Consider the following 18,315-nt stretch of genomic DNA (forward strand, 5'->3'; position numbering starts at 1 on the left):
TAATAGTTTGACCACTATTGAAGCTTTGACACTACTGAAGACTGCAGGCCAGTTGTTTTGTAGACTGTGCCTCCAATGGGTTTTTCTGACATTTCCTTATGATTAGAATAGATTAGATCACATCAAACTATATTAAATTAAATTATGTTGGGTTTCATCATTATTACATTAAATTAGACTAGATGTTTCTCATGGTTAGATTAGGTTTATTATACAGTTCTAGGAGTCATGAAAGAGACCTGATATTCTACTACTAATTGTGATATTCTACTATCATACCATCAGGCATAATGCTTTTGATTTGTTCCATTAATAAAATGTTAATTTTGATCAATTTGTGAAGACTGTGAAGTCCCCTGTGAAGTTACTATTTTCTCTTTTGAAATTGTAGTAAGTACTGCGTAGGGAGGTACTTTGAAACTATTAAGCGTTCTGTTTCTTATTGAAGTTTCCACTTATTTACTTATTTTTGTGAAGATAGATTCATGGCTTCCTATTTCGAACATCAGTTTGTCCCAGATTTGTCAGCAGGTACACTTGAAGCAGTTCTGTGTCTTTTGACATATCTCCATCATTCTCTGAGCACTTTCTGATTTTCTGGAACAATATGATGATTTGACCTTATCTTTTACTTTCTAAGCTGCAGTCAATCCAGCAACAATTTTTCTATAGGGTTCTCGCTCCTCGTAGTGGAGGATGGTATCAAGAAAGTGATAGCTGGCTGCTGGATGTGCTTTTGCTGTTGGGGACTCTCTGAACCAGGTACTCTCAGGAGTAAGGGTAACACACACACACACACACACCAACTGTATAGCAGTATTTCTTTTTTTTTAATTATTTTTGTTAACATAGTATGTATTATTGGCCCCAGGGGTACAGGTCTGTGAATCGTCAGGCTTACACACTTCACAACACTCTCCATATCACATACCCTCCCCAATGTCCATAATTCAACCACCCTTTCCCTACGTATAGCAGTATTTCTAATTCTAATTCAGCCCCACTGGGTTTATTTCAGTTTGTCCTGCCATATTTGTGACTCTTATGTCTGACAGTGAGAAATCAGGCTCCCATCCCTCATCCCCATATCTACTTGGTTGAATCTCTTTCTCTCTTTCTCCATCTCCCACCAACACACATAGAAAAGCTCTCCTCACTCAGTGCAGTCAGCCATAATATTGTGGCATTTTTTCCTGAAAATGATTTTGTAAGAGTATCACTGTGATTATACTAACCACTATGTATATTTTATCAAAAATTTAAACTTGAAACATATAATGTTAGTATGTAAAACAGTATTCTAAAAATTAAAAAAAAAGAGAATCGTCTTTCAAAAAGGCTGGCTCCTCTTCAGTCTAATGCTGGCTCTGAAAGGTAAGCTTTAACTACAAACCAAGTAGACCTCCTCTTTTGCAAGGTTTGCTAGCCACGTAATATTAGGAGGTTCATACAATTCAACTACATTGACCTAGGTCAGATACTCCATTTAAACTTCTTGTGTTTCTTCATATCTGATTGGCTGACAGGATAATTCCTGTGCCTTGGCTTTCGCATCATGCTGATAGGTCCTGTCATTCTCTTACTAGGAAGCATCTGATCACTGAAATTGAATTACTAAATCCAGCTGTAGGATGAGATTTGGGTTACATGAGGAATTGTACTAGAGGATAGCACTTTGGGTATTCTCCAGCTGTGAGGTTGCACAGGTGCCCAGTTAGGTACAGACAAAACACAGGGAGTAACTTCTCTTTCCTGTGGAAGCTGATATTTTAAAGTTATTTTTGTTTGAAGAGACAACCAAAGAATATACAGCACTCCAAAGTTATAGGGGAAAAAGTACTAAACAATTGCATTGGATAGCTAGTAAAAACTATAATGCATTTTTATAATTTTTCCAATGTTTCTGGTGTTTCTTAACTTTTAAAATTATTCTGTTATGATTTTTTTCCTTAGTCTAAATATTCTAAATATTCACTTTCATGCCCAATTTTTAATCCTAGTTTTTTTTATTTTTATTTATTTTTTTTGTAATGAGGTCCCCAAATTGAATAAATGAGAGGTCCCAGGTCATCTGGACATACTCCTCTTGATCAGCACATGAGGTCCTCTAATGTCAGTGTACCCAGTGCTAAGAATCAGTATGCTATCAGTTAATTATCTAGAGTACTGATTTTGCCACTTTGTATAAAGTATCTATTAGTCATTCCTTCTCCTAGTTTCAGAAAATAAAGCAGAATTCTAGTTTTTGTTTTTTCTTTTTTCTCTAATCTCCATGGTATTTCAAGTTCCTCACCAATTAATTTCCCTTCTTAAATTTGAGACATATAACATCTGAGATTTCCATAAGGCAGGCACGCCAGCAGCCAGGTACAATGGGGTCTGGGCAGGACATGTGCACTGGAGGTTATCAGGGCAGAAATGCCAGTTTCCCTGCTGTGCCAGATAGGTAAGACCTCTTATACTGGAGGACCTGGCCTGGCCTTAGACATGAGTGAGGACAGCCATCTCTAGAACTGGGCTGCCAGTGGATTTACAAAGCTGACAGCCTTTATAAGTAGGAAAGAGGACTATCAATTAATATTAAGAAGGAGAAGGGCACCTGGGTGGCTCAGCAGGTTAAAGCCTCTGCCTTCAGCTCGGGTCATGATCCCAGGGTCCTGGGATTGAGCCCTGCATCAGGCTCTCTGCTCAGCGGGGAGCCTGCTTCCCCCCCTCTCTCTGCCTACCTGTGATCTCTGTCTGTCAAATAAATTTAAAAAATCTTAAAAAAAAAAAGATTAAGAAGGAGAAATATTTATTAACTTTGGAGGAAAGGAAGAAGGTTTAACCTAGGTTTTGGTAGATTAGACAAGAGGACAGAATTCTGTGAGACAGAATTAAAGGCTTTCTTGAGGTGCAAGCTCAGAATTCAACACATGGTGAGTTTTTTTCCAGCTGCATTCAGCTACACTGTGGTCTTAGAGTGAGAACTCAGGCAATCATTTTGCCCCAAGAATCAGATAAACCAGAACAGTTAAGAGAGGACAGGCCTTTACAGGCCCGTGGCTGTCATGAAGGTAATTACCACTGCAGGACTCTGTGTAGTCTTCTCCTCTGTCCCTCTTCTGACCCTGCACCTCTCCAGCCCACTGCCATGTCTTGTTGGAATGGGTCGTCTCTATCCCAGGATCTTGGTGGCAGCTCAGGAGCATCCCTCCACCCCATCCCGGACTCATGGTACAGTTAGAAGACTATTTTGAAGATGGCAAACTCAGTCACTTCTCTGGCTTGAAATCCTTATGGGGCTCCTTTGTTCTTCAGATAAGTTTTATATTCCTTTTTATTGTCCTTTAACAGCTTCCCCTCCCCCCACACAAGCAGCAGCATTAGCTTCCATACCCAAACAAATTACAGACATACAGAATGTTTTTTAGTTGTTTAAATGACACATATTTCTTTGTACACCTGGAAAAGTTTACCCATTACTTCCTATATGCACAATGCCCCCTTCTTCTCCCACTCACCAAACTCCCATCCTAACTAAAAGACATCATCTGAGCCCTTTAATAATCTTTTATCTTTCAAGTTTATTTAAGGCCTCCTCCAAAATGGCCCTTCTAAATTCCTTGGTCATCTAGGCTTTTTGGGAGCTCAGCTCTCCTCTCCAGTTGCATGGGATCCCTTATATCTAGTTAGGTGCTTGGCACATAGAGAGTACTTCATGAATATTTGTAGTATGAATTAATTCATAAAAATACATTCACATATCGATTAATGAATTGCCAACCTTTACAGCATCCCATGCTTTGTTAGCTCCACTGAACAGAAGAAATTGAAGTTCAGAGTGCTGACTATATTTGCAAAGGGTAATGTATTTAGTAACAGAGTTGTCATTTTTTGTCAAGAGTCTTGTTCTGAAAATTTTGCTCTCTTATCACCTGGCTGGCTTTCTCATTTTCATTTCTTTCTAATTTATCAATGCTCATCCTGAAAGAGAAAGAGGTAATATAGTATATTTAAGAGCACAGATTTCTAAGACAGACAGCAAGATTCTGATCCTTACTTCTGACATTTACTAGCTATTGTGACCTTGAGCTATTTACTTAAACTCTCTTTGCCTTCATTTCCATTTCTGTGAAATGAGAAAAATAATTGCTTCATAGTGGTGTTGTAAAGATTAAGTAAATTATTATGTCAAGAAACTGAGAACAATACCTGGCACTTATGTGTTAGCTATATATAATGGGTAACTATTATTACTTCATTTTTCTAAGTACTGGTATAGCTTCCTATTGGAAGAGAGGGAGAGGGTTTTCTCTATTAATGGTACCAGGCCAGATGTTCTGTTGTCCAGATCATTAAACTTGCCTTTAAATTTTCCTTATCTGAGAGATACCTTTCTGGAGACTGAAGTCTACAATCCATACATCAGCACAGGACTGTTCCCTCATGGCAGTAGATGGCTGGGTTACAGAAGACCCCCTTCAGAATTGCTTCCCAGACTCAACTCTCTGAGTCTGGATGTGCTAAATCAATCATCCTCCAGGCACTGATCTGAATGCAGGAAAAGTATCCATTTAACACTGAGTCTTATGTTCACTCCTCTATTCTTGTGCTATATCACATTTCCATTTGGAAAAAAGAATCCTCAGCAGACAACTTTGTGTGCCAAATGTAAATTCATGAAGCACAGAAAATTAGTGTTGTATTGATTAATGGTAGGAGAGCTTTCTTATTTACATGTCACAAGTAAGAATAAAGTTATATTCTATTGAGCGTCTAAAAATATTTATCTCCAGGCCTCACTAACTTACATAAAAAATTTTCCCAAAGCAACTAATGAGCTTATAGGAAATTATATAGGAAAAGATAAATAAGAAGTGCTCTTTGATTTTAATTTGGGCAGAGAGCAAATGCATGGGCACTTGTAGATATTTGTAATGGAAGTATAAATTGGTATGACTTTTCTAGGAAGGAATTTAGATACCTAAACCTAACATCTTGAATATTTTGAAATATTTTCCACCCAGGATTTCCAAATCTCAGAATTTAGATTAAAAGAAATAACTAGAAAGTTACATAAAAGTCTGTGGGGAAACATCAATTCTTTGCTATCGACTTTTTGTGTGTGTGCCTTCATGTTAACTTAATGTTAAGTCTGCCACCCTACTGATATGTAAGCTCAGTGAAAGAAGGGACTTTTTCTGCTTTTTGTTCCCCCAGCCATATAATAAGCACTTAGCAGATTACCTGGTGTATGTCAAATATTCAGCCACTATCTATTATATAAATTAGTCATTGTTGTGATGTCTGATAGAACAAATGAGAAAGCACCTAAATGGATAAATAAATATGGTCAAATGATGGGATACATTACATCTACCAAAAGGTCAAGGTTTGTTTTTTTTTTTAAAGTATATTCACATTTAAAAACTCTACATTTTTACATAAGAAAAGATTACACACCATATAATCCTAACATTGTAAAAAAAAAAATTAAGAGAAATGAAGTATTGAGTGGTTACATGGAGCCACACATAATTCTTATTCTCTCATTTAAAACTGTCCTTTTTTCAAGTAATACAATAAACTGAATTATTTTTAAATGCTCAATCTGCCTTTTTTTTTTTTTTTTTAAATTTAAGAGAGGCTTATGAAGACCATATAGGTACTTGGAAAATGATTAGGAAATAATTTAAATCCAAATAAGAATATAGAAATGCATCCTGGATTACTACTATGAAAAAGCTACATTAGTGTAGGGCTAAGGAATTGACAAAACTGACTTGTTAAGAGTAGTGAGTTTTGGGTTTTTTTTTTCTTTACCTTTTCTTTCTCCCCTTCGTTCCCTCTCTCCTACCTCTCCCCCTCCCTTCCTTCCTTTCTCCCCCACTTCCTTCCTTCTTCCCCCTTTCTCTTTAATTCTTTCTTCTGAATTCCACCAGTTTTTTGGCTAAAAATTTTAATTACAATCTTATTCAATTAGATTAAATTAGAATTCCATTAGCTATTTTGGTATTTATTTAAAAAACTGGAGTTGGGCATGTTATCCTTTTTTTCAGACACTTCTACATCTTTTAGGAGTTGCCAGGGCCTTCTTTACTAAAAATCAACTCAAGTATATCAGAGTTGTTTTTCCTCCATCTACCCCAAAATAGAACCAGAACCATACACAGTAATGAGCAAACAATGACCTTTATTTTTATTTAGCTCTTGTGCTACTATGAATGTTAGCTTTAATCTAGGATTATTTTGTAGGGAAGAAAAATTATGAACATTTCTGAGGTAATAATATTTTTTTGTTTCTCAGCCTTCTGATACTTTTGATACATTTCATTTATGTTGTAAATATTCCAGCATTTTCTACTGAATCTTTAACTAGAAGAAAATAATCAACATAAAATGCAGGGAACTTAGTTCTTCTTGGCTACACAAACAAGGTCAACCTTAACAAGGATTTAATTATCATTTTCCAAGCTTATAGACCTCAGAGTAAAAACTGAATGCAGATTATTATTTAGGTTTTATAAATTATTCCCAATTTGCTTCTTAAAAATGGTTATAGAAGCCATTTAGAATTTTACAGAATTCTCGATGACTTCCCATTCCAATTATCTTGTGTATTGCCAGAACTTTAATTGATTTATGACAATTACATATTCTTTGGTGTACTCAGAGGTACCTAACTCTGACATTAAAAAAAAAAAAAATAGGTAACCTAACTCTGAGATTTAAAAAAAAAAATGATCTTTCTTTGCACCTGCCTTTATATTTTCTGCATTTTCTAATTCAAGTCTTCTCTAAGACTTTTTTTTTCTGTTTTACTTAAAAAAAGAAAAACAAACAAAACAAAACAAATATGGTAATACTTGAGGTTTAAATTAATACTATTTTCAGTTGAATTTCTCCCTCAATGAACTAAGCTTTCTGTTCCTCTCCCCAGACAGAGAGACTACAGAATCTTCTTAGTAATTACTTAAACTGATGTGAGGGTGCTTATATACGTCTCTGCATTCTATTTTTTATATATATTTTTATTTTGTCTTTATATTTTATATCCTTGCATCATTTGTTTTCATAAACTACTTATGAGCACAGAACCATTGGTAAGGAAAAGCCATGAGAATTTTCACTACCTATTTATTGTTCATACCTTGAGAATCTTGCACATAATCTCATAAACTGAAAATGTTTTCTCTGCTCGGGTCCAGTCCCATGTTGTCACCTTTAAAAGATGAGAAACTTTTATGTCATTTGTTTTAGAAAGGTAACCCTGATTTCCCTCTTTATCTTACTTATATATTATGGTACACAAGGAAACTTTCCCATTTGTGCTATATATCTCAGTTGTGGAGCTATTTTTATAGCGGTCCATGTGTGGTATTTTGGTTTCCTCTCTTCTATCACCATTTCTCTTCCTTTGTCAGCAAGGTGTTTTATGTTCTATGTAACAATCTCCATTTGCCCAATGTACTTACATATTTTAAATAATGTGTATATTATCTACAGATAAATACTAAATTTTTATATTCCACACACGTAGTAATTTTGCCACCAGTTACATACAAAGTAGAATACTAGATGTCAATGCTGGCTTTAATTTTTTAAAAAAACATCATTTATATCGGGAAGTTATTTCAGGTTGTGAATGCCTTATAACATTGTGAAGACACCAAACACCACAGTGAAGTCATTTCACTTTTTTATGTTTAAAACATGTAATTGTCTAGTCATAAGAAATTTTTCAGAGTAGGAATATAATAAAATATATAAATATTAATGGCTTTTTTCCAGCCTTCTGGGTCCTTTGAACTTTGTGTAGACATAGTCCTTCAAAATAGCAACAGGTCAGACTTGATATTTCCAAGGCCTTATGTAATATCAGAGCAGTAAGTGAGTGGTCTGGCATTTGATATTTATATTCAATAAATATTTATGAAGAATCTACTACTGTGTAAGGTACATGTTTCCAGAAGAAAGACCTTAGGTCCAATAGGTACCCATACATATTTAATACAAAGACCAATGACTAGAAAATAGGATATCAAAATGCTATTTTTTTTTTATTTAAACAGACATGTATCACATAGACAAACATGTTTTGAAGGTCATAAATGCCTGGACAGAAATGCCTTTCAGGGTTACAAAGTAAATATTTAATGCTAGAACATATATTTTTAGGAAGATATTTTCAGAACATTTGGACTGTTTTCCATTTTTTTCTGTATTTTATTTTTAAACTATGTTGGTAATATGGTATTTACTATTATTAACTTGATGTCATTCTGTCATGATAATATGGATAAAAAAACACTGGATGAAGACACTTACTGGAGGTGCCAGAAACTTGTAAAGACATGATCCCCTCAGGGCTAGAAATGTTGGTGAGTACACACGATCTTGTAAAGGGTCTTGCTCCCGTGCCTCACACCAGCCCATGTAGACTATCTACAAGAAAATTGAACATGATTATCAGTAAATAAAAGTCTCATTACAGATATGTACTTTTCATATCTTGAATATTTTAATTCCCTCATAAAATTATCAAAGCAATAGAAGAAAAAATACATTAGACAGATATTCTTTCCAATAAGTGAATGTAAACCACTCCTAAGAGTTTGTTTCCATCAGCACTTATCAAGTTTTTGCTTGTTTTGTGATCCAACTTGGCATAAATTATATTTCCCACTCTCCACATTCCTACTATAAAAATGTTTCTTTGTAATAAAATTTATTGACTTATCCTATCAGTTTCCCAATTAGTGGCATTTTACCATGAGGATGTACTCCCAGGATAAAATATTTAAGTGGGTAAAGGAGATGAGTCAAAGACAAGTACCTTGTGTCACTACCACTGTTGTGGCATACTACATCTCCCCTCTAACTGACAGGATGAGATGATAACTCTTTTTGTTTTATTCACAAATCTAATATGAATATAGTTTATTCAAACATTATTCATATATTAAATGTCAATGACAATAGCACTTTTGTCTCTAGACCTTAAATATTGGTGGGTCAATTTCCAAAATAAAGTCATCTGAGATAAGACACTCCTCTTTCAATCATTTGATTGTTGTGAAGCTCAAATATATACATAAGCATTTATTCAATGAGTTTTATATTCCTGACAATATATTCATATGTCATTTATCTCTATCACCATAACTCTATGTGATAGAAGTATCTGGGAGGATATATTTCCTACCTCATGTAACTTACTTTGATTTTGTGGTTGAAAGGATGTTCTTTCTTGCTTTTAGACTTTTGTTCTTATTGTTGTTTTGAGATCTGTTATGACTAATGGGGTATTAATGCACATGACACAAGTAGAGCTGGGCTTCGTATCTTGTGCTTCTGCCATTACCATGAGAAAAGCGTACCCAAGGTATGTGGGATCAACCAGAGCCAGAACTACCTCCTGGACAAAGTTTAGTCAAGTCCAGGCTAGAGGCTAATTCAAAACAACCAGTTCACTTGCAAAGAGAAATAAAACACAGATAAATATACTTCCCATGTTCCCAGGTTAGAAGAATTATTTTTAAAAAAATATTCATAATATCCAAATTGACCTGGGGATGCAATACCATTCCTATCAAAATCCCAATGGCAAGCCTTATAGAAATAGAAAATTTATCTTAAAATTCATATGGTACCACAAAAGACCCTGAGTAGCCAAAGCAATATTGAGCAAGAAGAACAAAGCTAGAAGCATTGTACTTTCTGATTTCAAAAAATATTGCAAAGCAATAGTAACCAAAACATAAGATATGGGCCTTAAAGGAGATATATAGAATGAAACAGAAGTGAGAGCCCAGAAATAAATCTGTGCATTCAAGGTTAACTATCTTTGACAAAGATGCCAGAATGAGCAATGAGGAATGGATATTCACTTGAATAAATGGACTGGGAAAACTGGATAATCACATTCAGATAAATGAAATTGGATCCTTATCTCACCATATACAGAAATGAATTAACTCAACTCAACTCAAAATGAATTAAAACCTTAAATGTAGGCCCTAAAACCATAAACCACAAGAAATGCAATTTTAAAACATTATGCATTTCCTGTGTATATCTCCCAAACTGGTTACAATTAAAAAGACAGGAAGTGACAAATTTTCATGAAGACATGTAGCAATGTAAAAACTCATATAAAACTGGTAAGAGTTTGATTCTTCACTTCCAATATCAACTCAACACAAATGTGTATACATATGCACTGAAGCACAAGTATAAGAATATTCATCTAGCAGGGTGCCTGGGTGGCTCAGTCAGTTAAGCACCTCAGGTGTTTATCCCAGGGTCCTAGGATCAAGCCCCATGCTGGGCTCCCCACTGAGTGGAGTCTGCTTCTCCCTCTGCCCTTCCCTCTGCTGGTGCTTGCTCTCTCTCTCTCTGTCAAATAATAAACAAAATCTTAAAAAAAAAAAAAAAGACTACTCATGTAGCATTATTCTTCCTAGTTCAACTATGTACCAGATAGTTCAAGATATTAAAATGTGTACCCTAGGGGAGGAGTCAAGATGGCGGAGAAGTAGCAGGCTGAGACTACATCAGGTAGCAGGAGATCAGCTCAATAGCTTATCTAAACATTGCAAACACCTACAAATCAAACGGGAGACTGAAGAGAAGAAGAACAGCAATTCTAGAAACAGAAAATCAACCACTTTCTGAAAGTAGGACTGGCGGAGAAATGAATCCAAAACAACGGGAAGATAGACCACGGGGGGAGGGGCCAGCTCACAGCAAGTGGCGGAGCAATGGAACACAAAATCAGGACTTTTAAAAGTCTGTTCCACTGAGGGATTTTGCTCCAGAGGCTAAACCGGGGTGAAGCCCACACGGGGTCAGCGTGGCCCCAGGTCCGCAGGGTCACAGAAGGATTGGGGGTGTCGGAGTGTCGCAGAGCTTGCAGGTATTAGAACAGAGAAGCCGGCTACAGAGACAGAGCCGAGAACTGAACTCTCAGCTCGGGGTTACCTTGAACTGGTCGCGGGCTGGGTGAGCTCAGAGCGTGGCTAGAGGCTGGGGATACAGGAGTGATTGGGTGCTGTCCTCTGGGGGCACACTGAGGAGTGGGGCCCCGGGCTCTTGGCTCCTCCAGGCCAGAGACTAGGAGGCCGCCATTCTCATTCCCGTCCTCCAGAACTCTACGGAAAGCGTTCAGGAACAGAAGCTCCCAAAAGCGAACCCAAGCCCATTACTTAGTCTGGCCCCTGGTAAGGGCGGTGCAATTCCGCCTCGGGCAAAGACACTTGAGAGTCACTACAACAGGCCCCTCCCCAAGAAGATCAACAAAATATCCAGCCAGGACGAAGTTCATCTATCAAGGAAAGCAGGTTCAATTCCTAAGACAGCAGCGCAATTCCAGAGGAGGAGAAAGCAAAGCACGGAACTCATGGCTTTCTCCCCATGATTCTTTAGTCTTGCGGTTAATACAATTTTTTTTCTTTTTTCAATTTTTTTTCTTTCTTGTTTTCTTTTTCTTCTAAATTTTTTAAAACATTTACCCTTTTCTTTTTTAACATTTTTTGACTAGTTTATCTAAATGTATATATTTTTCTTTCTTTTTTATATTTTTTCTTTATTTCTTTTATTTTTTAAATGTTTTTCTTTTTTTTTCTGAACCTCTTTTTATCCCTTTTCTCCCCCCCACAATTTGGGGTCTCATCTGATTTGGTTACAGCACATTTTTCTGCGGTCTTTGCCACCCTTTTAGTATTTTATTTGATCCATCATATCCTCTTAGCTGGACAAAATGACAAGGTGGAAAAAATCACCAAAAACAAAAGAACAAGAGGCAGTACCAAAGGCTAGGGACCTAATCAACACAGACATTGGTAATATGTCAGATCAAGAGTTCAGAATGACGATTCTGAACATTCTAGCTGGGCTCGAAAAAGGCATGGAAGATATTAGAGAAACCCTCTCTGGAGATATAAAAGCCCTTTCTGGAGAAATTAAAGAACTAAAATCTAACCAAGTTGAAATCAAAAAAGCTATTAATGAGGTGCAATAAAAAATGGAGGCTCTCACTGCTAGGATAAATGAGGCAGAAGAAAGAATTAATGATATAGAAGACCAAATGACAGAGAATAAAGAAGCTGAGCAAAAGAGGGAAAAACAGCTACTGTACCAAGAGGGGAGAATTCAAGAGAAAAGTGACACCATAAGACGAAACAACATTAGAATAATTGGGATTCCAGAAGAAGAAGAAAGAGAGAGGGGAGCAGAAGGTCTATTGGAGAGAATTATTGGAGAGAATTTTCCTAATATGGCAAAGGGAACAAGCATCAAAATCCCGGAGATGCAGAGAACCCCCCTCAAAGTCAATAAGAATAGGTCCACACCCCGTCACCTAATAGTAAAATTTATAAGTCTTAGTGACAGAGAGAAAATCCTGAAAGCAGCCCAGGAAAAGAAGTCTGTGACATACAATGATAAAAATATTAGATTGGCAGCAGACTTATCCACAGAGACCTGGCAGGCCAGAAAGAGCTGGCATGATATATTCAGAGCACTAAACGAGAAAAACATGCAGCCAAGAATACTCTATCCATCTAGGCTATCATTGAAAATAGAAGGAGAGATAAAAAGCTTCCAGGACAAACAAAAACTGAAAGAATTTGTGAACACCAAACCAGCTCTACGGGAAATATTGAAAGAGGTCCTCTAAGCAAAGAGACCCTAAAAGTAGTAGATCAGAAAGTTACAGAGACAATATACAGTAACAGTCACCTTACAGGCTAATAATGGCATTAAATTAATATCTCTCAATAGTTACCCTGAATGTTAATGAGCTAAATGACCCAATCAAAAGACACAGGGTATCAGAATGGATAAGAAAACAAAACCCATCAGTATGTTGCCAACAAGAAACTCATTTCAGACGTGAAGACACCTCCAGATTTAAAGTGAGGGGGTGAAAAACAATTTACCACGCTAATGGGCATCAGAAAAAAGCTGGGGTGGCAATCCTTATATCAGATCAATTAAATTTTAAGACAAAGAGTATAATAAGAGATGAGGAAGGACACTATATCCTACTCAAAGGGTCTGTCCAATAAGAAGATCTAAGAATTTTAAATATCTATGCCACTAACATGGGAGCAGCCAACTATATCAACCAATTAATAACAAAATCAAAGAAACATATCAATAATAATACAATAATAACAGGGGACTTTAACACTCCCCTCCCTGAAATGGACAGATCATCCAAGCAAAAGATCAACAAGGAAATAAAGGCCTTAAATGACACACTGGACCAGATGGACATCACAGATCTATTCAGAACATTTCATCCCAAAGCAACAGAATACACATTCTTCTCTAGTGCACATGGAACCTTCTCCAGAATAGATCACATCCTGGGGCACAAATCAGGTTTCAACTGGTATCAAAAGATTAGGATCATTCCCTGCATATTTTCAGACCACAATGCTCTGAAGCTAAAGCTCAATCACAAGAGGAAAGCTGGAAAGAACCCAAATACATGGAGACTAAACAACATCCTTCTAAAGAATGAATGGGTCAACCAGGAAATTAAAGAAGAATTAAAAAAAATTCATGGAAACAAATGGTAATGAAAACACAATGGTTCAAAATCTGTGGGACACAGCAAAGGCGGTCCTGAGAGGAAAATATATAGCGGTACAAGCCTTTCTCAAGAAACAAGAAAGGTCTCAAGTACACAACCTAACCCTACACCTAAAGGAGCTGGAGAAAAAAACAAGAAAAAACCCTAAACCCAGCAGGAGAAGAGAAATCATAAAGATCAGAGCAGAAATCAATGAAATAGAAACCAAAAAAAAAAAAAAATCAATGAAACTAGGAGCTGGTTCGTTGAAAGAATCAATAAGATTGATAAACCCCTGGCCAGACTCATCAAAAAGAAAAGAGAAAGGACCCAAATCAATAAAATCATGAATGAAAGAGGAGAGATCACAACTAACACCAAAGAAATACAGACAATTATAAGAACATACTATGAGCAACTCTACGCGAACAAATTTGACAATCTGGAAGAAGTGGATGCATTCCTAGAGACATACAAACTACCACAACTGAACCAGGAAGAAATAGAAAACATGAACAGGCCCATAACCAGTAAGGAGATTAAAACAGTCATCAAAAATCTCCAAGCAAACAAAAGCCCAGGGCCAGATGGCTTCCCAGGGGAATTCTACCAAACATTTAAAGAACTAATTCCTATTCTCCTGAAACTGTTCCAAAAAATAGAAATGGAAGGAAAACTTCCAAACTCATTCTATGAGGCCAGCATCACCTTGATCCCAAAACCAGACAAGGATCCCACCAAAAAAGAGAACTACAGACCAATATCCTTGATGAACACAGATGCAAAAATTCTCACCAAAATTCTAGCCAATAGGATTCAACAGTAAATTAAAAGGATTATTCACCACGATCAAGTGGGATTTATTCCAGGGCTGCAAGGTTGGTTCAACATCTGCAAATCAATGTGATACAACACATTATAAAAGAAAGAACAAGAACCATATGATACTCTCAATAGATGCTGAAAAAGCATTTGACAAAGTACAGCATCCCTTCCTGATCAAAACTCTTCAAAGTGTAGGGATAGAAGGTACATACCTCAATATTATCAAAGCCATCTATGAAAAACCCACCGCAAATATCATTCTCAATGGAGAAGAACTGAAAGCTTTTCCACTAAGATCAGGAACACGGCAGGGATGTCCATTATCACCACTGCTATTCAACATAGTCCTAGAAGTCTTAGCCTCAGCAATCAGACAACAAAAAGAAATTAAAGGCATCCAAATCGGCAAAGAAGAAGTCAAACTATCACTCTTTGCTGATTATATGATTCTATATGTGGAAAACCCAAAAGACTCCACTCCAAAACTGCTAGAACTTGTCCAGGAATTCAGTAAAGTGTCAGGATATAAAATCAATGCACAGAAATCAGTTGCATTTCTGTACACCAACAACAAGACAGAAGAAAGAGAAATTAAGGAGTCCATCCCATTTAAAATTGCACCCAAACTATAAGATACCTAAGAATAAACCTAACCAAAGAGGCTAAAAATCTATATGCAGAAAACTATAAAGTACCCATGAAAGAAATTGAGGAAGACAAAAGGAAATGGAAAAATGTTCCATGCTCCTGGATTGGAAGAATAAATATTGTGAAAATGTCTATGCTACCTAACGCAATCTACACATTTAATGCAATCCCTATCAAAATACCATCCATTTATTTCAAAGAAATGGAACAAATATTCCTCAAATTGATATGGAACCAGAAAAGACCTCGAATAGCCAAAGGAATATTGGAAAAGAAAGCCAAAGTTGGTGGCATCACAATTCCGGACTTCAAACTCTATTACAAAGCTGTCATCACCAAGACAGCATGCTACTGGCACAAAAACAGTCACATAGATCAATGGAACAGAATAGAGAGCCTAGAAATAGACCCTCAACTCTATGGTCAACTAATCTTCAACAAAGCAGGAAAGAATGTCCAATGGAAAAAAGACAGCCTCTTCAATAAATGGTGCTGGGAAAATTGGACAGCCACATGCAGAAAAATGAAACTGGACCACTTCCTTACACCACACATGAAAATAGACTCAAAATGGATGAAGGACCTCAGAGTGAGAAAGGAATCCATCAAAATCCTTGAGGAGAATGCAGGCAGCAACCTCTTCGACCTCAGCCGCAGCAACATCTTCCTAGGAACATCGGCAAAGGCAAGGGAAGCAAGGGCAAAAATGAACTATTGGGATTTCATCAAGATCAAAAGCTTTGCACAGCAAAGGAAACAGTTAACAAAACCAAAAGACAACTGACAGAATGGGAGAAGATATTTGCAAACGACATATCAGATAAAGGGCTAGTATCCAAAATTTATAAGGAACTTAGCAAACTCAACACCCAAAGAACAAACAATCCAATCAAGAAATGGGCAGAGGACATGAACAGACATTTCTGCAAAGAAGACATCCAGATGGCCAACAGACACATGAAAAAGTGCTCCACGTCACTCAGCATCAGGGAAATACAAATCAAAACCACAATGAGATATCATCTCACATCAGTCAGAATGGCTAAAATGAACAAGTCAGGAAATGACAGATGCTGGCAAGGAGTCGGAGAAAGGAGAACCCTCCTACACTGTTGGTGGGAATGCAAGCTGGTGCAACCACTCTGGAAAACAGCATGGAGGTTCCTCAAAATGTTGAAAATAGAACTACCCTATGACCCAGCAATTGCACTACTGGGTATTTACCCTAAAGATACAAACGCAGTGATCCGAAGGGGCATGTGCCCCCGGATGTTTATAGCAGCAATGTCTACAATAGCCAAACTATGGAAAGAACCTAGATGTCCATCAACAGATGAATGGATAAAGAAGAGGTGGTATATATACACAATGGAATACTATGCAGCCATCAAAAGAAATGAAATCTTGCCATTTGCGACGACATGGATTGAACTAGAGGGTATCATGCTTAGTGAAATAAGTCAATCGGAGAAAGACAACTATCATATGATCTCCCTGATATGAGGACATGGAGATGCAACATGGGGGGTTGGGGGATAGGAGAAGAATAATTGAAACAAGATGGGAATGGGAGGGAGACAAACCATAAATGACTCTTAATCTCACAAAACAAACTGGGGGTTGCTGGGGGGAGGTGGGGTTGGGAGAGGGGGAGGGGGTTATGAACATTGGGGAGGGTATGTGCTATCGTGAGTGCTGTGAAGTGTGTAAACCTGGCGATTCACAGACCTGTACCCCTGGGGATAAAAATACATTATATGTTCATTAAAAAAAAAAAAAATTGGAAGGGGAGGAGAACCATAAGAGTCTATGGACTCTGAAAAACAACCTGAGGGTTTTGAAGGGGCGGGGGTGGGAGGTTGGGGGAACCAGGTGGTGGATTATATGGAGGGCAGGTATTGCATGGAGCACTGGGTGTTGTGCAAAAACAATGAATACGGTTACACTGAAAAAAAATGAATTTAATAACAATAAAAAAAAACTGTGTACCCTAAAAATATTTTATTGATTAAAAATAGCAGCAAATTGTGGCATAATAAAGCAATTGTATACAGCAAGGAAAATTAGTAAATTATAGTTACATGGAAAGACATAAATGAATCTCACGGAACAGAATGTTAATTGAAAGAAGTAGATATGGAATGATAAATACATACAAATATATATAATTTGATTCAAATAAACTTGTTTTGGAATGCATTTCTGGTTGGGAAAAAAAGTGCTGTGATAAAGCAAGACAATTACTACCACAAGTGTCAGAATAATGGTTTGTGATCCAACTTTACTTTAGAAGACATCAAACCAGTTGTGACTGTGAAGAATGCAGAATGGAGAAAAAATGTGAGTTACTAGCAAACTGCTTTTCTTGACCTGGATTATAGCTGTGTAGGGGTGTGACTTTTGAATAATCAAGAGGCACATCTGTGTTTTACAAATTTTCTTTACATACATTATTTTTTCTAAAACCCTGTTTATAATAGCATGCAATGTGTGTTTTTAATAATATTTTTATAACAATCTCATATAATAGAGCTTTGTTAGTTTCATGGAGATAAAAGTATTTTGACAAATATGGTTAAATTGCAGTCATTCTTGGGCTGCTGCAATGAGATGAAATTTTAGTTATTACAAATGATTTAGTCATTGTATCACTTCACAATTAGGTCAGAATCTTTCATTTTAACTCAATATGATAAAACTTATAGTTTATGTTTATGACTCCTTTGTATTGGCAAGTGAAAAATAATTGAGTGTTATACATAATTATGAGAAGGAAATATTTAAGTTTCTTTAACATTGTGAAATTTCATTTCATTGCCTCTTCCTGCCTCTATAATTTCCTGGAAGCTGAAATATTAAGAACAAAATACTATATTTTTCAAGTAATATCATTGAATACAATTTTATTATTTTGAACTGAGTGTGTAGCTTTGGGGATGCATTGATGATATAACTAATACAAATTGGATTATCAGATCTGTATGGGATATTTCTTCATGTTTGTTCTCCAGGCCAAGGATTGCCCTTATCTTCTCTTGGTCTAAAACAAGGAAAAGAGGTTCTTCTCAATTGTGCAGAGATGTCAAAAGACACACTTTGGTTTTCATCATTATCAGGACTCTTGTGAAATAATTATATGGTTGAGGAGATCAAGCCATTTTTAATAAGTTCTTCCCACACATGTCACAGCAAATGATAATTCTTTAAAAAAAAAACTATCATTTAATCTTAAAAAATATTAAAAACCTAAATGGCCTATAGACATGAGTATTTCAAGT

General features: G+C 36.5%; 1 protein-coding gene across 1 annotated transcript in view; it reads right to left on the reverse strand.

The window, feature by feature from the left end:
* SNTG1 (syntrophin gamma 1) overlaps window positions 1–18,315 on the reverse strand; it is a 1,017,962-nt gene that overhangs the window by 103,299 nt on the left and 896,348 nt on the right. Inside the window, exons 16-17 of the mRNA XM_045990984.1 lie at window positions 8,311–8,427; window positions 7,133–7,204 (exon numbers count right to left, since the gene is read on the reverse strand). Of these exons, the coding sequence (XP_045846940.1) occupies window positions 7,133–7,204; window positions 8,311–8,427 (189 nt within the window). The remainder of the gene's footprint in view (window positions 1–7,132; window positions 7,205–8,310; window positions 8,428–18,315) is intronic.

This window comes from Meles meles, chromosome 1, assembly GCF_922984935.1.
Source record: "Meles meles chromosome 1, mMelMel3.1 paternal haplotype, whole genome shotgun sequence".
Taxonomy (NCBI): Eukaryota; Metazoa; Chordata; class Mammalia; order Carnivora; family Mustelidae; genus Meles; species Meles meles.